At 38.9% G+C, this 27,522-nt stretch overlaps 1 protein-coding gene across 2 annotated transcripts; it reads left to right on the top strand.

Annotated features, from left to right (window-relative positions):
* Positions 1–27,522, top strand: TMPRSS7 (transmembrane serine protease 7). Of its 2 annotated transcripts, none has more exons than XM_019283964.2 (17): positions 1–183; positions 948–1,078; positions 3,383–3,450; positions 4,486–4,679; positions 5,542–5,580; positions 9,163–9,391; positions 10,729–10,859; positions 12,088–12,200; positions 13,772–13,878; positions 18,166–18,302; positions 19,248–19,355; positions 19,950–20,060; positions 21,176–21,292; positions 23,264–23,441; positions 23,617–23,885; positions 25,000–25,034; positions 27,282–27,522. In XM_019283964.2, exons 1-17 carry the CDS (start codon positions 12–14, stop codon positions 27,450–27,452), a joined length of 2,310 nt encoding a protein of 769 aa, XP_019139509.1. In that variant the 5' UTR covers positions 1–11; the 3' UTR covers positions 27,453–27,522. The 2 variants fall into 2 exon arrangements, with proteins under 2 accessions (XP_019139509.1, XP_019139508.1); XM_019283963.2 differs by having other exon boundaries at positions 25,000–25,136.

Here is a 27,522-nt window from a genome sequence, read left to right as displayed (position 1 = left end):
TTTCAGTCCAAATGGTATCTGCAGAAGACAAGTTGGCAAAGAGGATTCTGGCAAGGAAAAAGCATGACAAATTGAAGAAAAAAGATAAGTTGCTATGGAATTTTCAAAACAAAATAATTCTCTTTACCCTCATTCTATTCATTTTAGGAGTTGTAACCTGGACATTACTGTGGCTCTTCATTGGTGAGTTGCTGAAAGCTCATGCCAGCTCCTGTATTGTTATTGCCAACAGTACTTTGAGATTACTTTAGGATCTCAGTTGTCCTGAGGGCTGTTTCTAAAATAAACATGGCAATTTTTAAATGGGGTCTGAAAAACTTTTGTCTTACTAAGACTTAACAAGTAATTAGAAAAGCAGGCATATCTGCTGGCTTTAGGGGGTGTGACTTTATTTCAGTGTTATGCGAAACATTTTTATGTGCAAGCTGATTTGCACGCTTGCACATAAAAATGACGTGTTTTTATGAGCTTGATTCCTCAGAAATTTTGCCTTCCACTGTGTTTCTTGGGCTTCTGAAGTTCAGGTTATTTTTCAGAATAGATTTAAGGAAGTAAAAGGAGAGTAAAATAAATACGTGTGTAATTAAGCATTAAAAGATACGTTTTCCTCTTTAGACCCCTGATGCTAATACTGCCTAAGATTCCTTAGGGATGCTCCAGAATCTGGATGTTGATACTGCCTTCATTATGCTGGCTCATTTGTATGGTGGTGTCTTATCTGGTGTGTAGGGAACAGGAGCTCAATTAACCATCATTTGGTACACATGTAGAACAGTTTGGCTATAAAAGTGTAGTGTTCTTTGGGTAGTTGTTTCAAACTAGAAACTAGATTAGGCCAAGTAGATTAATTTGGTTTCGAATTTAATAAAAAACCTTAATTGTTATTTGAAAAAAAAAAAAAAGAAAGAAAAGAAAAAAAGGCTAACTGTCTTCTTTGTTTCTTGCAGTTCAGGCAGAAAACAAAGATGCACTGTATTTTGTTGGACTGTTTCGTGTTGCCAACATAGAGTTTCTTCCAGAATATAGGCAGAAAGAGTCAAAGGAATTCCTCTCTATGGCACAGACTGTGCAGCATGTGGTAAGATGGGTGGGCTGCTTGGTTAGCAAAAAAGATCAGAGCTGTGAACAAGTGATGTTCAGGTGCCATTGAAGCTGCTGTGGTGTTCTTACACCCCTTTCACCCCACAGGATTATGTGCAAAGGGTGGCTGTCTAGAGGTATGGAGGAACTGACTGCTTTCAGTTTGTTAATCACAAACTGAGTTTTGAACAGGTCTGTTTGTTTTTTACATTTTACTTAAAATTTTACATACTTCCCCCACAAATCTATGACTAAAACTCTAAAAAAGTCCTTAAACTCAATTGCCACTTTTTAAACATCAAACAGATGAAATCTTTTGCATTTACACTGGCATCTTCTGCCAGTCTTCTGCCTTAAAGCATCTATAATTACCCTAGGGATCACAAACATATTTACATTTCCTTCTGATACTAGGTATTCTAAAGACCATTATTCTTTCCAAATACCTTTCAGCAGACGAAGCAGAAACAGAACTCTGGATCAATAGCTGTTCTACAGCAGGAAGAAAAGGGTGGAAATCTTGGTTAAAAGGGAATTTGACTTTGAAGACATTTGGTGTAGAGAGCAAAAATACATTAATGCCAGTCACTGCAGTACTGTCCGCACAAGGATTCAAGCGACTGTATAAAAACTGCTAAACAAAAACAAACAAACAAAAAAATGTTAGATACAACCAAGAAATTTTTCCATAATTACTAAGTTTTTGTTATCTTATAATGTGAACTAATGTTCCTGTTTTCCGGCTCTTTCCAAGTCCTGCATATTAATCATTAAATTTCTTTCAGATAACCAGTGCAGGGTATCACCTTTCCCTGCTCTCCATGGAGCAGCTCTAACCTCCTGTGACCCCTGTGTCTTGCTCTTGTCTCAGAGCATCCTGCCCTTGTCGTGCATAGTGGAGAGAGGTGACAGACAGAAGGTGTTGAGCTGCCAGTGTCACCTCCTCCTACTTGAACATTACTTGGAACTTATTCTTTTTCTTTGCCTGAAATCACCAATGCATTTCGCATTGCTGAAACTGGGCTTTGTGGCAACCTTAACTATTGACTAAAATTGGTAGGGAAGTGGGGGATTTAGGATTTTGTTAGTTGTTGTCCTCAAAACCCTTTTGTTCATGGCTGCTGGCCCAAAGACCCCAAGTGGTAGTAGAAGAACCTCTCAAGATAGGTTCTTTTCATTTGATAGTAGCAGTAATACATAAAATCCCTTGTACCTTAGTCTGGAGAACGACTGAGCTCTACCCACTTTTTTTAGGCCTTTAAAATTATTGTTCAAACTTCCCGTTTCAAACAATAAAAGGGATTAATATGGATGTGATTTTTACAGCCTTTGAAATAATCTGTGTCATAGTCCTTTGGGCATTAGTTTTAATCATAAAGCGCAGAGTGAGGTCTGAACAGCTTGAGGTACATGCCACCTTGTGGCTTTGAACAGGAAGGGGAGAGGAAGGTAATTGTCACACTGGTATTATCCCAGCCCAACAACAGGGAGAATCAGGAGCTTGCTTTGCCCAAAGGCAGTCCTTCATCAGGGAACAGGGAGAGATTTTGCTTCTCCACATGTTTTACACTGTGTGTATTGGAAAGAAATATGTTAATACTAAGCTGTTGATAAAGAAAATATGCACAAATGAATCAAAGTGCAAGAAATTCCATGGAAACATTAAAAAAAAAGAATTCCTTAGCTGTGAGGGGAATCAAAGCACTGGGGGTTCTCATCCAGGGAAGATGTGGAGTCTCCGTTCTTGGAGGTAATCAACTGGAAATGGCCCTGAGCAACGTGGTATAGTTGGCCATGCTTTGAGCAGTGGATTAGATGCTCTCCAGAGGCCCTTTCCTGTCTCAGTCTTTCTGTGATTCTGTGGGAAAAGCTCTGATATGTGCTGTTCACTGCACGTTAGTAATAACACAAAAAATGTTATGAGTGTGTGCATGTTTCTTGAAGTTTGGCCTTAAGTTTTAGCATCAGCATAGGGGAGCCCTGTGTGTTTGGGATTTTCTGGGTGAAGGATATGCACCTTTTTCAAAATTCATTTCTATGGAAAGAGCATTACTGTATATGTCAGCTGGCCATGGGCAGAAGATTTGATGTTTGCTGGGAATATTGGATTTGTTATGGGTGCATTGAAGAGCTGGTCTCCCCATCTCCTGCTCTGCCTAGCTTGGCTGATGTATGTCTGGAAGTGTGTGCATGGTGGGTAATCTTGGTGGAAAATAGGTTGTTCGTAGGAATGCCTAGGCATGTAGCATTTCTAGGTGTGACTGGTTTTCAGAATGCTAAATCTTTATAATTTCTCTTTCAGATGAACTTGGTCTACACAACTTCTTCTTTCTCCAAATTTTATAAGCAGTCCACCGTCTCAGAAGTCAGGTAAAACTGCGGTTGATGTAATTGCTTTTCTGCTGGCCAGTATATAATGTAAGAAGCCTGCAAAACAAGCTTATTTTTAATGGTTATGATTCAATGTCTTTGCTATGTACTTGAACTGATAGCAAAATAGGTTTATAACCTATACCAATTCACTTAACAAAAGTAAGGACAAACTAAAGTCATATAAACAGTTCCTTGTCTGCCAGGAATACAATGCAAGATGAACAGAAATAATGTCAATAAAGAGGTTTGGTGATACTTTGGCTCATGCAGAAGTTTAACTACTTAAACATGCTGTTGGAGCACAACTCTGTGTAATTGACTAAATTGCATGTATTTTTTAGGTAATGTTCTTGGAATAAAACTATTTTCTACTTATAGAAGAAGCAGGAAATTTCTATGCAATAAAGTATTCTTACTCTAATATTATGCTTGCAATTAATGTTAGAAGTTTAGTTATTTCAGTCCTCTTGAACCCAATACAGTTTTGGTTCAGAAACTGGAGGTTTCTAGGCTGTGTTTGATTCAAAGGTCTTTCTCCCCACTAAAGAGGTAGAGAGTAGTGTGATCATAAACGGCCTCTAATGTGTTACCTAAATAATCTAGGAATCGTTTCTTACATCCTGCAGCGCACAGTGCAGGGTGAGATGCATACCAGTGCAGAGCTCTGCGTTTCTGGAGATGATAGTTCTACTGTTTCTGTTCTACTAATTCTGTTTTGATCTTTAGGAAATAGTCCAGCTCTAATTCATGGGTAGACAATGTGATTTCCATAGATCTCAAAAGTCGGGAGCCCTCAGGAAATTAGCCTACTGAATATTCCCAACTAGATATGAAGAGTGTGTTTGGGTGTTTTGGGGTTTGTCTTGTTTGCTTGATTTTTTTTAAGGGGAAAATATATATTCAGTGGGTTAAAGTAATTAAAAATATGGAAATGAGCCATATGCTTCTGAATCTGTACTTCAGAAGCTTGGGCTAAGAGCCTAGTCTTCAGAGAACTTCCAACAGGATGATAATCTGAGCTCTTTTTTTCAGTAACAACAACAATGGAGGCCTTCTCATTCATTTCTGGATCGTATTTGTGGTACCACAGGCGAAAGGGCAAGTGCTGTGTGAGGATTGTGTGGCTGCTGTTTTAAAGGATTCCATTCAGACAAGTATTATTAACCGAACTTCGGTGGGAAGTCTTCAGGGCCTTGCAGTCGACATGGATTCCATTGTCCTAAGTGGTTAGTATTAGAGCATATCCATATCCTTGAGGAAACACTTCAGTAAGCAAACATTTTTACCTTGGAGTAGCAAATTCTATAAATAAATTAAAATCTTGATCCTACATCTCTAGCTTCTAATACTAAACGTTTAATAGGAAAAAAAAAGTGAGAAGGAAAATAAAAACGAGATTTGAGGTCAAATTAAGGTACAAATTGTCCTTGTAACCAGTGATTGCAAAACTTCCTGTATTGGGAGTGCTCATGTTCATAGTCAGGAGGTAAGATGGATACCTTGTAGGCAGATTTGGGTTAGCCTGTGATTTTAAAAGCATAAAAAGATGAAGGGCTAAGGTGGATCACATGGATCAAACTTTAGCCCCTTCATTGAAAATGAGACTCTTATCACCCCATTATTAAAGATTCAAAAACAGATTATAAAGCTGCCCATTTGTTAAATAACTCCTGTGACATTCCTGTCTGGGGAAAAAACTCACAATGTGTGATTCAAGCATCTGTTTAATGTATTTAGTTACAAAATGTTTAATGATTTTCCATTCTGTGGACATCAGACAGAACAATTCTGTCAAAAAGAAAGCTGAGAGAGACTTTGTGGCCAAGGATGAGAAAATGACCTCCTGGGTACCTCTGTCTTAGTCCTTCAGTTGACTTTGACTGCTTAATTGCCATGCAGTCTCTTCTTGCCTCACCTCCAAAACTACAGAATCTGCAGAAGTGAAGGGGGCTATGGCAACCCCACTCATCGAGAGAAGTGTTTTGTCCTGTGTGTTCAGTGTATTAGAACTGAGATGTGATTGAATAAAACCCTGAATTCTGGATTTCAGGCAAACAAGAAGACTCACACAACTCTTTTTCTATGCAGCAGGTCTTCGGTCAGATTATTGGTCAACAACGGGAACAGGTAATTCACCCTTTTGGCAGCTTCCTTCAGAGGAGAGGTGGAGAACAAAGCTTTGAGTTCATGACTTGAACTTAAAGATACTGTTCAGTGTTAATTTAAGAGGGTTAAACTCAGCCTTGGCATTTAAATCCTGACTTACTGAAAGAATGACCAAGAATCTTGCAAATAACAAATACAGAAACTATCTACCTTTAATCTGCCTGATAAATTTTTTAGATGTACCTGGTGACATAGTAGGAAACAAACTAAATCAGGTGTTTGCTATTCATTGTGTTGACCAGCAGATTAACCTTTTCTAAACTGGACAGTAATGAATTTAATATGCTGAACAAGAGCAATGCTTTTGTGCATCCTTTATCCTCCTTAACTCCCTTTTCTCCAAGGTTAATGGTGAGTTATTCTTTTGAGTGAATTCCCTAACAGTAATTAGTTTAGGCAGTTGAGTTTTCCCGTGTTGTGGGAGACACTATTTGTACACCTGCTTGGTTTCATGTTGTAGACCTCCCAGAAGGATTCTTTGCCAGTGTGCAAAGCACTGAACAAGGAGTTCAAAAGTACAGTACATCTACCTTCACTAGTATATGGAGTAGGTACCTAAAAAAAATGTGCTACTAGGCTTAGCAATAGGCTAATCACCTTTGAAGCAGACACCCGCTAAGACTCTGTTGGGCCAGCAGTTATCAATCAGCTGGGGATGTGTTGGCCTTCCTTGCTCCTTGACACAAACTGACTCTTCATCTTGAGCAGTTGCACTGTTTTTCAAGGGCTTTACAGCTTTCTGAATTTGTATTTTTCTTTCATGAGACATTTTGTTGCACTTTTATCTGTGATTTTCACTTCTGTTACTTTGCAAAGGTTTTAGCTTGCATTTTTTTTCAGAATCCAGTAACTACTTTTGCCACGCACCCAAGTCAAGCTCTCCTAGTTCTGAGGTCCACAGGCAGACTTCAGGTCACAGGGCATGGGCCAGGGCTTGCAATGGGGATTGCTAACAGCCCATAATTTCTCAAAACTCAAACAAGTTTGCTGCAGCATTCACTTGTTAAAAGCCTCCTGGCTTAAGCTGCAATGCATAACAATATTGGCTTCTATCGCATCTCATTACATGCATTTTATTTCTATAAAAGAGTTTTGCATATTGGTGTTTGCTTGCATAGCGATTTCATTTCCCAGTTCAGTGTTCCAGGGGAAAGGAATTAGCACAGTTGGAACTTGGTTCCAATTTATTCCAGAATGCAGCCCCTAAACCGGAAGACATTAAGAAGCGCACAACACAATAATTGTTGCTTTTTTAGTCTTTTTTAGGACTTATATGATATCTTTCACATGAAGGGAAAAGGATGACCTGCCATGTTCTAGACACCTTTTGGAGACTTTATATAGGCAGCTTTTTATATAGCTGGTATCTGTGGGAAGCGTGGAGGGGGTATGTAACAAAGTCAACAACATGGATGGCCACAGTAGTTGAGAATCTTATACTGGTGCAATTTTATTTGTTTGAGTTCTTTGGCTGTGTCCATTTAGGATTATGGAATATGACATGGAGGTGAAAGTGATCATGCAGCAGCACAAAAGGAATGAGCATCAGCAGGCTGTATTTTGAGAGAAACGTAGCTGACTTTGGGTATGGAGACGCACCTAGTGGTTGGTTCAGGCACAGACCGGAGTGCAGATTTATTGAAGAATGATGCTGGAGAAGGGACTCATGGACATTCAGCTGACGCAAGGTTCTTGCCTTGCTGTAATATCTGGTTGTGCAGGGTATGCTTAGGTAAAGACTTTATGCAGCTTTGGTTTCAAGCCAGCATGCTTGCACTACTTGTAGTTCTAGAGTCAGCTCTGAATTCTCTGCACTGTGCTCCATAGAAGCAGTGAGCTCTCCCATTATTAATTACTTAGTAGAAATAATGGTAGTCACATAATTTTAGAGATTATGATCAAAGTTGGCTCTGCTAAGGATGACTAACTAAGCACAAATAACTATTACAAAAAGAATGTTATTGGGAAGAGATAAGAACAAGGAAGAAGGAAGAACAAAGCTTTAAATAGCTGTAACTGTAATTCATTTGAATGGAATGTGACCCTTACAGATTGTTCATAAACATTCATAGCATTAGTTTCGAGTTTGTTATTAAGAAGTGGAAGTTGGACAAAGCCTGCCACTTCCTGTCTTGATTAACTACTGGTCAAAAGGTCAACATTTAATTTGAGTCAACAACTAGTAGTAAACTTTCACAGTGCTCTAATTGGTTTTCCATTAGGGTAACTATTTCAGAGACTTATGTTTGTAATAGCCAGAAATTAATGCAAATATTCACTTTGTATCTTATTCCCCCTAATTTGCATTTCCCTTTTTTCTCACCTTTCAAAGAGCTATGTTAAGAATTTTAGATATGACCAAACAAAAATTCCCTACTTTTTTTGCTGACTGTGAGCTGCAATATTGAATTGAAATAAAGATCTCAATATATTTTATTTGGAAATCCCAGTTGTTTTGGCTTAATTGGAAAATTGGATGCAAGTAGAATAATATTCTTCTTATCCTTGTCTAAATTATGGCAAAAATTTTTACCCTTTCCTTTGTAAATGTTGTGTAGGGTAGGTTGCATAATTTGTATTTCACAGTATTTCCATTTCTAATGGTGATTTCTAATGCTGCAAAAATTTTCAAGAAGGGGCAGAACAAAGTCCTGATCTGAATTAATTTTGATCCTGCTTTGAGCAGGATGTTCAGCAAGAAAAGTCCTCCATCCCTTCCAAACGGAAGGACTTGGGGAATCCGAATTTGTTGCTACACTTCTAGTTCATGTCATGATAAAACATTGAGAACCTTGACAATGGTTTGATCAATAAAAAAGGTGGGAGAATACAGACATGTAGCTGCATTTTTGCTTTGATTTTGTTTTACGTATTATAAATATCATAATGTCCATAGGGGCAAGCAGTTCATTTATGCTTTGAAAGTAGATGAGTATCTCCCAGTGAAGAATTATTAGAGTCATTTATTCTCTAGAGAGTCTGCGAAACTTTAACTGCAATCTGTACAAAATGGCACTGCTTTAGTGGAAATACCGTGCAAGAACTGAATTACAGCACTTGTTGGCCATACTCTGTACTTTTATGAATAGACTGTTCTTTGACCACAGCGTTGTAACTAAGATGAAAACAGTGAGTGGCACAGAAAGCCAGAGAGGGACTCTTTACAAGGTCAAGGGGGAATGGCTCTAAGCTAGAAAAGGGTAGGTTTGGGTTTGGGGTAGGAAATTCTTTACAGTGGGGGTGGTTGCCCAGAACAGCTGTAGATGCCCCTTGGAAGTGTCCAAGGCTGGGTTGGATGGGGCTCTGGGCAACCTGGTCAAGTGGAAGGTATCGCCCTCATGGCAGAGAGTTCAGAACTAGATGATCTCTTAGAACCCAAACCACTGTATGATTCTATTATTACTTTGTTTTTCAAGTTAGATATACTTTCATATTTTGCTTTAGTTTAGCACAAGGATTTTAGGATTTCTTGTTTTAATGCTATGTGGATTTAGGAGTTTTGGAGTGATTGCATCCAGTGTTGAAAATGTGACATTTTCACAGGAACTAATTGCATGTATGATCTCTATGCTGACCATCTGCACAAGCACTTTCCTCTGGATATGCGAGCTACCTCAGAGGGAACAATCTGCTATTTTAAGCTTATCGCATCTGTGGGCCACCTTATCCGCCTTTCAATAGTATCCCTTCAGATTGAAGCAGATAACTGCATCACTGACTCGCTCACCATCTATGACTCTCTGATGCCAATCAAAGATAAGATACTGTACCGGTGAGTATAAATTTCTATTGATAATTAATTGACAACTTTTGGGTTTTTTCTGAAGATCTGCCATCTGTATTTTGTGGTTAGTTTGTTTTTGTTAAAATTGCTCTGATCTTCATGTATTACTCGCATAACCCATGACAATTTAAAATTTCTTGGATAAGTTATCTTGCTAGTAAAAGGGAAAATTTTCTTCAAATATTTCTCTTTTTTTCAACTGGAGTGCATCTTCACCTAGCTACAGAACTATGAAAAATTCACACATTACTGAGCAAAATTTTCTGTTTCTTATCAGGAAACAGATGCTAACTGAAAGAGAATGTCAAAATTTCCTCCCTTAGGCAAATTCTTCTGTATGAAGATTAGTGCTTTTCAGATGAAGACTGAAGTTCAGAAACTAAGTCTCGTGATTTTTCACTTACTGGCACTCACTACTTCAGTGCTTTTTTTATCTGCTCTATTTGTTTAGAGGGTTGTAAAAATGTAGAGTTGAAGCTGTGATGGGTTGAGGGATGTGGACTATTCTTTTTTTCTTTTTTCTTCTCTCTCTTTAATGATCCATTATGCTTGTTTAGGGACTTTTTCTTTGAAATTCCTGATAATTAATTCCATAGGACTACGTAAGTCGAAATGAAAAGACAGCACCTTCATGAAGTAGACAAAAGCTCAGTGTTTTCACCCCTGAAACCCTTTTCTCTGGCATTTCAGTCTGTGTATAAGCCTCAAAACCAGACCATTTGCTTTTCAGTCCTTTTTGAGAGCTGTCCTCTACCAATCTGTATCTCCAACTGACTTGTCTGTGGAACAGCAGATGGTGTTCACTTACATGTTAGTATCGGTAGAGGACTGAAGATGTCTGCTAGGTTATGCATATGGAAAGTAACGTGTTTGGGTTTTTTTTATTGAGACTTCATATTGGCTCAGGTTCTTAATTTCTGACTTGAAGAATAACTTTCTTGTCTTTCCCTCTGCCCAACAAGAAGATAAAATTGTTGGTCTAATAAAATAAGATTTCTCTTTCTTCCAGCTTTTCGTTAATGTTGGCTTCATTCATTTTTACTGGGAGTGAAGGCTGAAAGTCATTACCTCATAGAGTGAACCATTCCATATCCATTTTCATGTTTGCAATTTCTTTCTTTTTTTGTAAGAAGAATTTCCAGTATTGGGTTTAAACTGGCCTTGTAACAGGTACTTTTGTGCTTAAGAGCATGGAAATTTCAGTGGACTTTGAAGTAGGCAAGATCTGAACCAGTGGAAAATTTATGCATAGAGTGAGAGTAATGTGTTAAGCTTTTCGCTTTTTAAGTGATTGCTTATGTATTTGCTCTTTTCTTCCCCCTCAGAGCTTGTGAACCACCTGATTCATTGGTGTCACTTGTGTCCACAAATAATCTCATGCTGGTAATATTTAAGGCAGCACAAGTAAAGGAGCATAAGGAATTCCATGGCTATTTTGAGGTCATTACACAAGAAAGTAGGTTTGTTCGGTGTTTGGAAGTGTGTTTATTATATTGTTTCTTCTAAGGGCCTGAAGTGGCTGTCATGTTTCTGACTATGGATAAATGATTCCTGTGACTGAGTTTCTTCTTTTTACAGGTGCCTGTCTCCCCTTCTTCTCCTTTGCATTACTGTGTGCCTTCCTATTGAGTAATGTTATCTGATCAGACTAGTTGTGAAGTATGAAGGTAGAGGGCTGAAAGCAGCCCTGAATTCAGTTGGCGAGGGCTGCAAGGTGCCAGTAGATGGAGCTATTTTTTCAGGTGTAGCAGTGGCCTCCCTTCTGCCGTGGGACTCAGGGATCATGCTAAAGGTGGAAGGATGTCAGCACTAAAACCTGCTTTCAGAAAAAAAAAGCTTCAATTGCTTTGTCTGCATTTGCTATCGGTCCCTGACTCCACAGGAACACAAAAGAGTCAGTAACGTTTGTGTGTCAAGTCCATCACTTTATTGCTTATATCTTTAAGTGGTTAGATCATAATCACAAATAATACAAGGAATATCATGCTAGTGGCACGAGGGGAAAAATCTCACGCAGCTCAGTGCAAGGAAATTCAAGTTGCTTTAAAAGATGCTGCCTACTTTTCATGCTGACAGTAATTAAGTATTAATATACCATCAGAAAAGCATGTGATAAGTTCTCCATAATAAGTAACTTCAAGTTCCGTTCTGTGTGGGTTGTGGGCTGGTTGGTTGGTTTGTTTTCTTTAAGTTTGAGTCTGGATTTTCTTTGTTCGTTTCTCTCTGTGTGTGACTTTGTCTTTAATGAATTCTGTAAATCCATTGAGCAGTCATATAAGAAAGTTTTGGTTTCCAGGAGGCTGATTAGTTCAGTATGTTGAACATTTCACTTCTAACTGGCTGCATTCTAAGACTAGAGGTCCCTGTGTAGTACTGCAATGTGGATGTATTGATATTCTTGTTTGCAAAACTTTCCTCAGTGAAATAATATAGATAAACTTTACAATGTGTTCTTCCGGTCCTGCAGAGCCCAGCACTCATCCCTGGATCTTTACATCCTTTGTCTTCTGTGTGCATCATTGGGAAGGGTCTTTTTACAACTTGAATCCCACTAAATATAATTCCTCACCTGCCCGGCTTTGCAGTGACTGACTTGTGATAAATTCGGATGCTTCAACCCACTGAATAGCTTTACTGAAAGTGTATCAAGGTTTGCCAAATTTTGCCTCTTTTTTTTCCCTTAGAGTGTGGAAAAGCAATAATGACAAAGGAGAAAACTGGCTATGAAGGGAGAATCACAAGTCCCTATTACCCAAGCTATTATCCTCCAAAATGCCTGTGTGCATGGAACTTCCAGGTAACATGACTGTTTCTCTCTGAGGCATTGCTGTGTGTTTGGGGAACAGAGAGCTTAAGTAAAGCAGTGATTGAGTTGGCAGTAACCTGCATCTTCACAGACGTAGTAGTTTATAGAAATGGCATTGATGTTTTGTATCAGTTTTTTCTTTTTTCTCTTTCTGTGCACTTATTTTTAAGGAAGAGAACATAGTTCCTAAGGTGTCCTATTACAAAGGTGAAGAGCTAAGATAAGTTTTGACGTTTAGCCAGCATAATTACTTCATGGCAGGCAATGTAAGACTTGACTGTTTTTAACTCCTCTCTTCCCACTCCCAGAAATTTGGATGAAAAGTATGTACAAAAAGCCTCCTCTAACCTAGTTATTACCACCACTTCTCCGGTATCTTTTCATATGCCTAATACATTTAATTTGTCTTCAGAATGGTCTGTCCTATCAGCACAATCCCATAGACTGTTTTTTTAATTTGGTATCCTTTTCCTTCATCTTTTTAGGTACTCTCCTGAAAGCAAATTGCTGAAAGCTGACATTGTTTTAAAGTAGTTTTGTTTTCTCTGACATGAGTGTTTCCTTATTAGTGCTGCTAAAATAAGGTCTTTGACTTAGGGCTTGCCCTTCAGTGTTTACCTCTCTAAAGAATATAGCAATGGGTATGATGAGGTCCACTGTTTACCCATCTTTCTGCTTATTGTTAAGCTAGTGATTGCCCACATTGAATCACAGCAATAGAAATTAAGTCCAGCGAGCCATGACCTACAGCCTCTTGCCCTTCTAGAATGATAAGGCGATTTTGGGGGGGCTAAATTTAAGGTCTTCACCGTTGACTTCTGATAGAAAGGTTTATTGCTCAAACCAGTTTCATTTTCAAGATTTTATTTTTGTACAATGTTGAACCTTCACTCATTTCCCAAATTACATTTTCTGTAAGAGAAGAGGGGAAAAATTTTCATTTCTGGATTTTTGCCCTGAATCAGCCCTTGTTTTTAAATGAACCCTGCCTTGCCTTGCAAAACATGTTCTGATCCTTTTATGAAAGGAATTTCCAATTAAGTATGAACACTCGTGATATTGCTGGGTTTAGAAATGTTTTGTAAAATACTAAAGAATGCATGGCTGAGCAGGTGCTAGCAGAAGACTATAATATTGTGGTAGAAGTAACTCCTAGCATTACAAAGGTGACACAAGTATTCCAGGCGGTATCTTAACTCTAAAAATCCGCTGGGGCTCTGTGTCCCTACACAAGTACATTTGGATGTGTTTGAGTGCTTTGATCTTGATACAAAAGCTGCTTTCTATGGTCAATGGCTCTCTAAAGATGAGAAGGCTATTGGCTAGAGGGGGAGAAAGCCTGCAGCTGTGGTGGGGCTGTGCCAACCCTTGCTTTTACTCAGGACTGAATAGCTGGCAAGTGTGTAAGGTGCTGGCTGTTGAGCTGGTGAAGCCAGCTCAGCTCCCAGAGCATGGCATTGCCAAGCTCCATAATTGCTGAAATAAGTTTATAGACTACTGTGTTCTATGCCCACAAAAGGAAAAAAGAAGACTGCTTGCACTGTCTTTCTTGCTCACAACAGACTCCACAGAAGAGCCTTGGTATAGCTCTGAAGTTTCATAACTATACCATTAGTGAGAAGAATATTAAAGGCTGTGAGCGAGGGTGGTGGAAAATTAATGAACGCATGTAAGTACTCCACATGGATTATTAATGTAATGGTACCAAAATAAACCTTCCCATTACTATTGCAGCTCAGAGAGCTTCCACAAGGACAGAAGTAATTCACTGGGTGCCCTACCATTCTTTTATTTTAGCTGATGATGTACAATCTTTATAAAATGTATTTATATACATATAAATATATATATATAAGTTTTTACATATATATATGTATATGTGTATATATATATATTCTACTGAAAAGTACCAGAAAAATGAAGACAAGAGTCTTTGGTACTCTCTGGAGAGAGAGAAATGGAAAGAGTTGGATAAAGATTGATGTCCTGTGAACCCTAAAATAATTCTGTGTTTTCTGGGGCCATTAAACAAGGTCTGTTTAAAACCCTTTTAAGTGTAACTTAATAATAAGATTGCTCAAGAGGACAGCGAATCTAATTAACTTCTTGGTGAAAGCCATTGCAATGAGATGATTGGAAATAGAACTGTAACTACTTCCTCATTCCAGTCACTGGCTCTTGAAAGAGAAACTGCGCGAAGTGCCTTTCAAGGAACCACTGTTATTTCTGAAGTGTTCTTTATTATAATATTGCTGCTGGTTTTTTATTAAGATACCACTGCTTTCCCAGCACATTGTCCACCCATTCTTTCCTCAATTTTGAAGTCATCTTTGGAATGCTGGATGATGAGGCAAGGCTAGATTTAAAACATCAGATTTTTTTCTTAAACTTCGTTCAAATGGAAACCTCAGTAAGATTAGTCTTAAACTGAGTTTCTGAACTCACTACTGAAAGTAAGTCAATTAGGCCCTTTAGAGTGCAACTGAAAGAATTACAGAGAGAAGAAAAAACTTTGTCTGTTCTTCAATACCATGTTGTATTTATAGAGAGAAAATTCAGTTTGACGCTCCTACAATTGTGCCTTGATGGGAATTGGTTGCTGGATGAGATGAGCACATAAAAACACCAGTCAAAACACACCACGCTTAGTGTGTTTGTGGGGTTTTTTGGTGTTCTTTTTATGACAGAAATGGAAAGATTTGTGTTATTTGGGATGGCTGAGATAAAAACCAAAGGCAAAATCTGGAGGCAAAAATGATAATAGGTTCATACTGAAGGATTATCTGACAGAGAATCCTGAAAGAATCTGAGCAGCTTTTTGATAAACCTGCCAATTATGCATTCCACAGAATCAAATGTCCATGATATGATTCTTAGAAGCGCACTCAGGGTTACTTTTGAAGTACTGCACAAGAACGCGTGCTCCTGATTTCTGTTGGAAGTTGCTGGTTATAGTAGTAGACCAAGACCTCTTCCTTTGAAAGAGAGTATTTTTCACTAAAAATAAGGCTTTTGAACTTCTGATTTTCTGTTCAATGTTTACTTTTAAGAGGAAAAAATATGACTTAATGCATGAAACATGGTGATGTTTTATTTTCTTCTTTTTCCCCAAATTTTAATAGTTAACGAAATGCAGAGGGGGTGGGGGGGCAGGGGACCCCCATCTTTCTTTTACAATTGTGCCTTATGGAATGCTTATTCTGTTATCTTAGGCAAAAATGGTTAATAAACTTTGAGATACTGATATTAGGAAAGACTGGGACCAAGAAGGTGGTGCAGATAAGGTTCCTTCAGACCTCTAGGGACAGCTTTATCTAACCAGAGACACTGAACACAACCATGCAGTTCTTCCTCGTGGACATACAATGCTCCACTGCCTAGTCAAAGAAGTTACAGCTGATGAACTGCTTTTGCTGAAATTCTCAGAGGCAGGAATACCAGTGAGTCTCTTGTGAGCAGGCCACTAGAGGTTTATGTGAACACAGAGGTGCTTTATTTGTCTTAAAACTGTTAGTGCAACATCCCACCGTTTCTGAGCAGCATGCATGTATCTGCTCATCCCCTGAAAAACTACCCCACTCACTTTTCCAGCATATGGGACAGGATCCCCTTAATCAGTTTCTCTCTGGAGCAATGGCACAGAGTTACAGATGGTGCTTTGCAATTTCCATTTGCCCTGGACCTGGATATATGACCAGTAAAACACCAGCAAAAGGCTCCTGAGGGCCTGTAGCTTTGTCTTACAAATCCCATGAGCATATGGCATTTCTCACTGTGTGTAGGAGATAGCTTACTCAATGTACTTGTTCCAGCTTTGCCACAGATGGGCAGCAATTTCCTCTACTTTTGGTGAGATGAGTTTGTTTTATTTGTCTGAGAAGGGGTCAATGCAGCCTGAAACTTTTTGGGGTTTTTTTTAATGGTGCTAGGGTTTGTTGGAAGGAAGATTGTCTAAGTGATTGACAGGAGAAATGTAGAAAATGTCTGTGGGCTAACTGATGGGAATCAGATTGTTAGATGGCATTTTGCTGTGCACTTTGACAGGCTGTTTTAGGTTGGGAGCGTTGGTGACAAACACTAAAATTAGTGACAATTAGACTTCCTGTTGTAGGAAGTCTTCACTCTTAACACTGATGGATTTGGCGGGTGCATGTACTGGTTTGAAGGCAAACCAGTGGGAAAAATGAACTCCACACAAATATTTTGTGAGAGATTCAAAGTCAGAACTACAATTTAATAGGAAAATTAAAATAAAGGCAATAATACGGAAACACTGGCTTAAACTGACAAAGTCAGAATACGGCCTGACACCCTGTTGGTGGTGGCTGCAGTCCCTTTGGAGTGATGGATGTGGTTTTGTCAAAGCAGTGATCCTGTAGAAAGATCTGGTCCTTCTCTGGAGGTCAAGTGGTGGTTATTGAGATCCTGTCCTTGAGTATCCAGTGGTAGTGCTACCGTGGTGTTCCAAGCCTCAGATTATATACAGGTAGGAATGTTTGGTTCCTCCCCCCAGGGTGGGATATCTCACAATGGGATGGTATAATTCTATGAGTCACTCTGTGAGACCTTGGTGGTCCATTAGCAGAGATGGCCCCCCAGGGTGGCTGCTGCTTCCCCAGGGGGAGTTACCAGGACTGAGTCATGGTAAAGATAAAGAACACTGCTCCTCCCATTTTAACAGCTTGCTTCTTTGTTTGGGGCTTCTTTTACAATTAATTTTCCTATAGTAGAAGTCTGTAAAATTAACTGGGTTTTTTGCATCTGTTTTCAGGATGTCAAAGAGGAGTCTTGTTCTTTTAAATTGTTTTCTTCCTTTGTTTTTCACATTACTGGAACAGAATCTCCTAGATCTATTAACAGGATGTTTCATTTTAGTAGGGTGAAATAAAGCACACATGAAAACATATAAATGAGTGTGTCCATTCCCTGTGGCAGACTTCACTGGGATGCTCCAGACACTGAGGCAACATCTGTTCACATGGAAATCACTGACCAATTCTTCTCCATTCATTGACATGAAGAGTAGTCCCAGTGCAATGCTTGATGTGAAAAATACACAAGGGAAATATTTACCTCTGGCTAATAGTCCACTAGTCCGGTTAACAATACAACAATCCATTTTTGTCTTTTGTTCTTTGTGTTCATCCTGTTGTCAGCGAGTGACCTTGTACTGCTGTCAAACAGGTATGTGTGCCAAGTCTGCTAAAAATCAAGAGAGCTGCCTGGGCTCTTAAATCTATTTAAGATTCATATGTACTTTGATTTTTGCAGGAATATTAAAGCCAGATGTTTTCTTGTAAGTGCTGCATCTTTGAGGCGTTTTTGTTGAACAGAGGAGAGGGTCTTTTTTTCCACTTCTAGAACAACCTGTACTGTTGATGTTCACTGGTTTACTACATTTAAAACTGTTTCCATTTTTAAAATAATGATCCAGCAACCTTTCCCTGGTCAAAGAGGCTTTGTTTGTTGTGGGGTTTTTTGCTTTGGGGTTTGTTTGTTTTACTTTGCTTTTTTTTTTAATCTAGGTTTTTTGTTGCCCCCCACACCCCAGCTAGAGATTGGCCTATTTGATGAAAGGGACATTAGAAATTCATTAACAATGGATGGATTAAATGTTTGCTGGCATCAGAGAGCATTTAGGTTTCTCTGAATGAAGTGGCACCTAGGCAGAAGTCCAAGGAACCACTTTGTCAAAATAGCAACTGAAAGTGGATGTGCATCCAAGGCATTATTTTTAAGACTATTTATTTGAAGGCATGATATTCAAAAGTAAATTTCCACAATGTTAGTGGTGAATGAAGGCTGGGTGACCACCAAGAAATATTTTTGGTTTGGGTTCTTAATTAAAGTATGGCAGATGACTGTATTTCTGAATTTGAGTGGTGTTGACATTTAAATCGTATGTAAGGCAATTTTCCTATGAAGGCTGCTCTAGAACTTGCATGAACGCTTCTAGGTACTGTGGTTACTATGTTGATCACCAAACAGTATTCCACATTACAAGTTCTGCTGTCAGTGTGGAGCTCCAGTGCAGTTCGAAGGTCTCTGAGAAGCCCCTGCTGGTGGAGTATGGCAGCTACAACATCAGCCAGCGTAAGATGGATTTTATCTTTTTCAACCCTTCTTTGCATTTCAGACCTGTGAAGCAGCATTTTTTGGGTCCAGTAGGACTTAATTAAGTTTATGCAGGAAATTACCTGTTGGGTTTCAGTTCATTTTCTTTTCTAATCTTACTAAGTCAGATGACTAGCAAACAAAGAACCTTTTCTAGGCTGCACATCTAAGGTTTGTGGGCATGTGCAGCATGCTCTGGTTTCCTGCACGCACACAGTCTATTCTCTTCTGCACAGTCCTCAAAGCTTCCTGCATGGCTATGGCCATGGTGCAGCCAGTTGAAGTCTGCTGTTCCTGTTTGTTTTCATCCCCAATGTTTTGTTTGCAATGTTTCTATTGCTATAAGACTTCAGGTAATGAAAAGAGTACCAAATAATCAACTGCTTATTTCACGCTTTCCATACATTTATATATATTGTGTTCAAATCTGAAATCTGAGATTAAAAAAACAGCTCAAAACGTTAATAAATTCTGAGACCCTGAGTTTTTTCCAGTCCTGAAACAGACAACTTGTTTACTGGTACTTTTTCACCTGTGTTAATCTTACATATTCCTGTTAAAGTAGTAAAGAAGCAGTGGTTTCTGTACATAATTACTAAGCAGCCTTGTGTTGTACTGTATAACACTGGCTGATTTGGTCCAGCCCTAGGGAGCCTATGGTACATATTCCAGGCTTAGCTGAACTGGAACTTTAGAGAAATTTTTTCCTCTTCTTTAAATCCCAGTTTTCAACATTTGAATTCAATTTAAGTGCTGGCAATGTATACAGGCTATAGTAAATTTAGATCAACTTAATTGTTCCTTGGAGAAACTTAGTGACTGTAAATTGAAACAAGCTGGCAATATTTGTGAAAGGAAATTTTGAAGTTTGGTTGCTTGGTTTTTTGTTTTGTTGGTTTTTTTTTTTCCTTTTTTAACTTCCAGCATGTCCACCTGGACATTTCAAGTGTTCTACTGGCTTATGCATCCAGCAGATGCAGCGCTGTGATGGCATAAACAACTGCTTCGATGAAAGTGATGAACTTTCTTGTGGTTTGTATTCACTTATTAGAGATCTTGATGAGAAAACACAGTGAATATATTCTCTAGTCTTAGAAGGCAGCTGAAACAAGGTGAAAATTTTTAATGGGGATACCAAAAGATGTTTTCAGCTTCCTTTATATGTCCAGGTATAGACTATCCCTCAGTCTCTTGAGTGCTTAATTCGTAGTTAATTGGCAAGGGACAAAACCAAGAATGAAGAAGGTATGGCACTAGAGAGCACAAGGAAGAAATTTACATGTGCAGTAATAGCTGTAGTAGGCTATATTTTAGCTTTTCCTCATGTGATAAAAGCTAGCAATTATTAATAAAGTTCTGTTCCATTTTGAGATGAGTTATTCTATTTTTGTGGGGGAATGACAAAGGGGGGTGCACAGAGTAGATGAGAGTGATACTAAACATCTCCCCCTGGGGAGCTCGCTGAACTCTTTTGTGCTCTATTTGCTCCATGGATAACGTGGCACTCATGCCCATCCTTGTACCGTGCTGTGAAGGAATGAATGTGGTATCCAGGTACAGCCAGAAAGGGATGTGTTAGCATTTACAGGAATGCTTCTGTACCTGATTTGGCTTATGTTTTTAAAGTTGTCCCTGAGTGGAACTGTAACTCCAGCTTAGCAATACAGGACAACTTGCTTGCCTGCAATGGAGTACGTGATTGTGAGAACGGAAAAGATGAGCAGAACTGCACCCACAGTAAGGCTGCTCTCCTGAGTAACTTTTTTTCTCTCTTTTATCATCCATCTATTCCTGACTTGAATTCTGGATGCTGCATTCAAAGGGTTAAGAGGCACTGTCAAATCTCACTTGGGCTATATAACTCCATTCCATTTTTCTGATATGTTTAGAAACAAGCCATTTCTGATTTTAAACTGTTTCTTTTTAATAAGCTCATGAACATCTGTTTCTGCAAAATACTGGCAGAATAATTAAGTACTTCAGGTGCACGCTGGGGATCTAGGGATTTAAAACTTGAATCTGAGATTTTATCTCTTTACAGCATAATCTGTGCAAATTAATTCCCGGATCTATTTTACCATCTGTAAAATAACTATAAAAATGATGGTTTCTCTCTGGCAGTTTTCAGGGTTGTAAGGTTAGTGGAAGCCATAAATTTAGCATTAGGCAAATGAAAGTTGAATCAGAACTTTCTTGAATTTTTTTAGAATAGATGGACACTGTGACATATGAAAGGGAGCACAACTGAAAAGTGCTGCAAGTGATTTTTTGAAGAAAACTTTTTTGATCCCTCAGAAAAGACAGTCTGTGTAAATGATTACAGGATACTTCTGTGTGCTGACAAGAAAAATAGATTGGGTTTGAGTGGCCTCATTTATTGCAAGCCACAGGGAAACAGGAAAATGCCGAGTTTAGGGGTTGCAGTTTTTCTGGATACAGTTACTAAGGCTGGTTTCATTGCAACCTTTCTTTTCACATTTAATACTGAAATACAAAGGAGAGCTTCTTTCCAGAGTACTGGATGTTTTGTCTTGCCACCCTTACACTCTACATCTAATTTTCACTACTATATCTGTGTTTGTTAGTGTTGCAGGAAAGAATGTGACGAAATCTTTGTTTGGACTCAGCCAAGTAAATGCACACCCAAGTATAGATGCAGTCCTATTTGAATAATTTATTCTGTTTAGAGGTTGGTTTAAGCCATTCCAACCAAAGTGCTTTTTTGTCATGTTACTTCGTATCTATTAATACATGTATTAATATATGTACATCTTCTATCTGTGCAGACATGTCTTCGTGTGTTAAGCTGAGCCAATGGTTGTTTTGGGTTTTTCTCCTCACAACTATTTCAGGTATTCCCTGCACCAACCACATGTTCAAGTGCAGGAATAACATTTGCATTAGGAAACAATATGCAAGGTGTGATGGGACTGTGGACTGTGTTGATGGAAGTGATGAAAGCAGCTGCAGTAAGTTCCTTTCAAATGTTCATCTTTCTGAACTTTGAACTTTTTACACAATAAAGACTTATGTCTTCCTGTTTTGGAGTGGGTACAAGTCATGCTGGAGGTACTGGATTTTTATTGCATTCTCTCTGTGACAGTGGGGTAATAATTAGCTATCAGTTTACTTCAGATCTGGTTGCAGAATTTGCCAAGATCTTGTGGGAGGGTGGGCTTCCAGTTATGGGGAGCCTTAGACAGCTGTACTGCTTATCGCAGCTATGCTAAGGATTAGGGCAGCAGGGTTAATTACAGAGTGAACTTGCTTAGCTAGTGAGGCAGCACTTTTGTTCTCTGCAGCAATGCCAGCACTTTGCTGAAGTCGGACTGTATTTGGACTTCAGGAGTGATACAGCTGCAATGAGAAAAAACTCATGAACTTTTCACTTCTCTGACTCATCCAGATGGTGAAGACCCCAATACTTTATAGTATCAAGTTATGTTCTACTCTTAAATCTTCCTAAAGTAACCTCTGTACAACCTTTTCAGTTTGTTTTGCTGTAACACAAACGGATGATTGTCACTGGAGTAGCAAAAAAAAAGTGGGGTTAGGATTAGTTGCTTAAACTGAATGGTCTCAGGTATATTACATAACATGGACGTGTTGGAACAAGTACACGGGAGGTTCATGAAGATATCTGAGGGCTGGAGCACCTCTCCTATGAAGGCAGGCTGAGAGAGCTGGGGTTGTTCAGCCTGGAGAAGAGATAGCTTTAGGAAGAAGGCTCTTAGCACTTTCCAGTACCTAAAGGGGCCGACAAGAGAACTGGAGAGGGACTTTTTCACAAGGGCATGTAATGATAGTACAAGGAGGAATGGCTTTATAATAAAAAAGGGCAGATTTAGATTAGATACAGGGAAGAAATTCTCCACTGCGAGGGTGGCAAGGCCCTGGCACAGGTTGCCCAGAGAAGCTGTGGATGCCCCATCCCTGGAATTGTTCAAGGCCAGGCTGGATAGAACCCTGAGCAACCTGGTTTAGCAGGAAGGTGTCCCTGCCCATGGCAGGGGGACTGGGACTAGATTAAGGTCCCTTTCCAAACCAAACCATTCTACAATATTATGATTTTGCCTGGCCCTCAGCTGCCTCTGGCATGCCATCTGTATGTCAAATCTTTCAGCACTTGCTTTGGTTCCAGTAGGACCTCTTAAGAGACTAGCCATATGCCTATTTTTATTTGGAAACGTTAAAGGTGCATTCGACGTTTGGGACATGTTCAGGAAAGGGTCCAGAAATGTTAACACCTGTGTGTGGGACTAAAACTCCTGAGCAGAAACTTTATGTGCAGGCACTAGGGATGGACATGAGGCTCTACAGAAGGGTCTTTCTTCCTTGCTTTTCTAATTAAGAGTTCAGATTTTTGTGCTGATGAGACATCGCTTCTTCACCTGTTAGTAATATGCAGCATTGTCAGACTGTCAGTCATTTCCATAGAAAATAATGATTGTACCACCTTGTTTCTCAAATAAATGTCCAATCTCCACATACATTTTTTCTTGTATCATTCCCACTGTTTTGGCAAGAAATACGTGTTCTGATGATGTTGAACTTCTTTGCTGATGATCTCCTTTCAGGTCAGAGTTGGCAGCATCAAAAAGAGATGAGAGATTGCTTATTTGTGTATATTCATTGTGATGCTTATTAGATCAATGGATCATGTGACATTTATGGCACAAGAAATATTTAGGGGCTAATTTCTGTAGCAGAGCTAGAAAAGCAACTTAGTAAAATTTCCAGCCTAGTGCCTTTTTATGGAGTCACCTCTTGTTTCATTAATAGAGTAGCCAAAGAGAGAAGTTTTGAGATTATAGCAGGAGAACAAAATAGATTTCAAAATATTTCAAAGTGCAATATTTTTTTCATGCCCTGTGTGGGAAGCCCCCTCACTAAAGGAAGGTACTGGAGATGGGGATTATAACCTGAAATATCCCTTGCAGGTTGTGGCAGTAGCAAGATCAGCAATCTCATCTCTCGGATTGTAGGTGGCTCAAACACTGAGGAAGGTGAATGGCCCTGGCAGGTCAGCCTTCATTTTGGGGGAGCTGCTTACTGTGGAGCATCAGTGATATCCAAAGAATGGCTGGTGTCTGCAGCACACTGCTTTCAAGGGAGCAAGTAAGTAGTCTTCCCTCTAACTCTATCCCAGACAGGGTCAGGATCCACAAGTGCCTTTAGGTTCCAGAGTTTGAACTGCATGGAGGTGCTGCACTCCCCTTTCCCCAGCCCTGCTGTCAGCAGGTGTTTTGAGGTACTTTTTTAAGAAATGTCTTCTTTGTTTGCTCCCACCCAGGCTGGCTGACCCCAGAGCATGGCGTGCCCACCTGGGCATGCAAATGCAAGGCCGTGCCAAGTTTGTGTCTGCGGTGAGGCGGATCATAGTCCATGAGTACTACAACAGCCGGAACTATGACTACGACATCGCGCTGCTGCAGCTGAGCACACCGTGGCCGGACACCATGAGCCACCTCATCCAGCCCATCTGCCTGCCTCCCTCTTCACATAAAGCCCGCAGCGGGGACAAGTGCTGGATAACAGGTTGGGGCCAAAAGCAGGAAGCAGGTGAGTTTTATCCCTTCTGCTGAGCTAATCTTATTCCCAGGAGCCTTCACACCTGGGGGTGTGTGCACCTACCTTCGTATGCTCAGGAAAATTGGCTGCTGGTCCCATGGGTCTGAAAGTCTTCCATATTGTGTTGTTGGTATAGGGAGCTTCACTTACTCCAAAATATCAGTGTTGTCTTTCCCCTCTGTTCCCCTTGGAGGTGTGGGACACATGGAGTGGTTTCTCTCTTTGGGTTGCTGGTTATTCATATGTGAAATTAAAAGGCTGGTTATTTGAAAGATAAATGTAATGCCTCAAAAAGAGCCCCAGGGGGGCATTTTTCCCTGTTTCTCTCTATTCCCTTTGTCAGTTTCTACAATGAAAGTGCCAAATCAGTCTTTTAACTTCAAAGTATACTTTATTACATACTAGCTTTATCAAATCCTAAAACAAAGTTTCATGATATAAACCAGCGCTTGCATATTTGAATATGTGAGTGAGGGGTTTTTGGCTATAACCAGATTTTGAAAGGATCACCTGATGAGATTGGGCCTGCTGTATTCAAAGGAGGGGAAAATTTGAGTTAATTCTGTTGTTATTATTGTTATTATTAAACTATATATCTTATAAAAAAGAGATGTTTTACCAAATCTTTCAGATAGAAAGAATCAAATTTGGGAATTGGTTCTTTATGCTGCCAAAATTCACATTCTGAAACTCTGTCTCATAATCTTAATCTTGAATTTGGCTCCTTCAGATATACTGCTCTCGCTGCAAATCTCTCATGTGGGGATCTAAATATCTTTGTAAAATTCTGTTTCCTTTTTGAAATAAAAAGAGAACAAATTAAGAAGTCTTGAGACATTTTGAAAAAGACAAAAAACTTTTTGGCCAATCCTAGTGATTATGCCATTTTATTTGGTGTGTCCAAAGGACCCAGATCACGTTACACAATTGCCTGATAGTTAGAAGAGGCTTTCTTCTGTGTTGCAGTTAGTTGTTTGGAAACTGGAATAATTCAATGATCAAAAGTATCTGTGGATATTTCCTGAAGACTTCTTGTTTTGTATTTCAAAAGATGAGTAAAATGCTAAGATCTGTTGAATCACCCTTCTCCAAATTTGTTTTCCAGATGATGAAGGTTCAGCAGTTCTTCAGAAAGCAGAGGTAGAAATTATTGACCAGACATTATGTCACTCCACTTATGGGATTATCACAGCTAGGATGTTTTGTGCTGGGCTATCATCTGGGAAAAGAGATGGGTGTAAAGTATGTATCTCAGCACTCTTTGCATAGAGCTTATCTTGTCTTTCATTGTTGCATGATGAGGTATAAGAGTTGACTGGCAGACTACTTTGTGGTCAATATGTTTCAGTTCTGAAAAAGAGCAGTGTGAGAATTGTCTGTCAGCAAATCTCTTCTGTGGGTGATTTCAGAGTTCTGCTGCTTTATGTGAATGAGTAGCACCGCTAAGTTTCAGTCACAGGTCAAGAGCCAATCAAGTTGCAAGTCCCTATAAGCTGAAATCAGGCAATTTTTGGCACAATAGGCTCTCAGCTGAAGAAAAAACTGAGAAACCAGCTTGTGTCTTTTCAGGATCCCTCCCTTCCAACTTGGAACTACAGGACTGTTTGATGAGATGCAGACAATTAGGCATAAATTTACAAATGCAAGATATTTCTGATCTGGAAAAGCTGAAAGATGATAAATGTAAAGTGCTGAATTTACTCCTAGTCAGCAGTAGTAAAACCTCATAGATACACAATATGTATCTATATGACACTTACTATTACAGATCTAATATGCCATATTATATTGAACTTACATAAACCATACATATTTACTGCTAAAACAGTAGTAAATTTACTGCTGAAATAATAATAAAAACATTTTTTTATGATGGAGATCTGGAATCTTCAAGATATTCTAGCTTTCACTAATCTACATAAAAGTGAGTGAGACTACAATGGCTGAGGGAGTATAATGCACCAGCTGTTTTTAGAGGTTAGTGAGAGCGCTGATATTAAGTATCATTTTCAGTATCTGGAGAATTTGTTGGATTATGGCCACTCAAGATATAGGCAAGGAAAGGCATCATTTTGGCTGCATTTTTTAAGGGCAAATGATTTGTGTCTGTGACTGGCAGTTGTTAGATCTATTCAAATTGTGGTATTCCTGTTTTGTGAAAAATGCTGGTGTTCCAGCTGGTGTTTTGTCCTAGGAATGAAAGAAAAGACTTGCAAATTTTACTTTCTAAATGTAAAATATTAATTGTCATGGAAGGAAGAAATTGTCTTCCAAATTCTTAACCTTTTTGAGGCAATTCAGGGTAATCCTACTTTGAGGAGAGGGTGCCACCTAAGCACCTTAGAAGAGGTCCCTTCCAACCTGCATATCCCAACAAACTATAAAGTGAAGGCAAAATAGTTTTCTAGCTCTAAAAAAATATTTGTCTAGAAAGAAGGCACTTCTCTTGCAAAACATCTGAATTTTGCCAAATGCACCTTTTGCTTTTGGAAGTTGTTTAATGCACCCAATGTTTTGGTGAAGTTTAATGTACCACTGGGTGTCTTTTTCAGAGATGCTGTGTGTACAGCAGAGCCTTACAGGTTTAAGTATACAAGTATAAGCTTGGTCCAAGGAATTTTCTCCAAATGGTGGCAAATGGTTTTACACCTGAAGCTCTGTCAATGCATTCCTACAAGAACACCCTAGCTCTAGAAGAGTCCTAGTTGCTTTGTCCTGTATTACAGCATTATGACATCCTGTATTAAATTCTGAAGTCTAGAACAGACTTCATTTTAACTGCTCTATTTACAAAGACATTATGAGCCTCTAAACATTACATGCTAAACATTACATTACTAAAGGACAGTGCTTAGGCTCTTTTTCCTTCTTAAAAAAAAAATCAAGAAAAACCACAAACACAAAACAATTGAGGGATTCCATCTGTTTCCATTTATCTCTAATTTGAAAGAAGTCATACAATTATTAAATAGTTTATTTATTATATTAATTTTATTTTATTTTTAAAATATTTTTTTAAAGCTTACTGGTTTTGAGTTTTAGTGTGTAACCTGTGAATGTATGAACATGTTTAGTAGCAGATTTGGGGTTTACCTGTAAGTTTTAGGCTAGACAAAAAAAGTGAATTTCAAATGTAGTCCCTGCAAAATAATATCTTAATTAGTGTCTTTAAAGAGTGAGAATTATCTTCTCTCTTGTGAAAGAGCAAACTTTGGTACAACTGTGCAATCCCATCTACGTGAAAAAAACCCCCTATCAAGTGTTTGAACTATGTGACTATGAAAATATAATCACTAGAATTACTCATGCAAAATATCTCCCCTGGATTTTCCCCCAGTTTTCATAATTCATATTGCAAACACATATAACTCAATATATTATTTTTAGGGCGATTCTGGTGGACCACTGTCATGTCAAAGCAATGGAGATGGAAAATGGTTTTTGACTGGCATTGTGAGCTGGGGTTATGGATGTGGAAGACCAAATTTCCCAGGTGTCTACACAAGAGTGTCAAATTTTGCGCCATGGATACACAAATATGTGCCTTCAGTCTTGTAACTTGAAAGCTGTTTTCTTGGAATAAAACATGTCCTAGATATCTTCATTAAAATCATATTTGGAAGAACTA

This window comes from Corvus cornix, chromosome 1, assembly GCF_000738735.6.
Source record: "Corvus cornix cornix isolate S_Up_H32 chromosome 1, ASM73873v5, whole genome shotgun sequence".
Lineage (NCBI taxonomy): Eukaryota > Metazoa > Chordata > Aves > Passeriformes > Corvidae > Corvus > Corvus cornix.
The sequence above is the reverse complement of the archived record's forward strand: the minus strand, read 5'-3'. Positions and strand labels throughout refer to the sequence as shown.

Bases quoted from the DNA above. Each gene is read 5' to 3' on its own strand.
- TMPRSS7 (XM_019283963.2), top strand. From the start codon at position 12: ATGGTATCTGCAGAAGACAAGTTGGCAAAGAGGATTCTGGCAAGGAAA. The intron at 9,392-10,728 runs GTGAGTATAAAT...CTTCCCCCTCAG, and splicing joins AAAGATAAGATACTGTACCG to AGCTTGTGAACCACCTGATT. The intron at 13,879-18,165 runs GTAAGTACTCCA...GAACGCTTCTAG, and splicing joins TGGAAAATTAATGAACGCAT to GTACTGTGGTTACTATGTTG.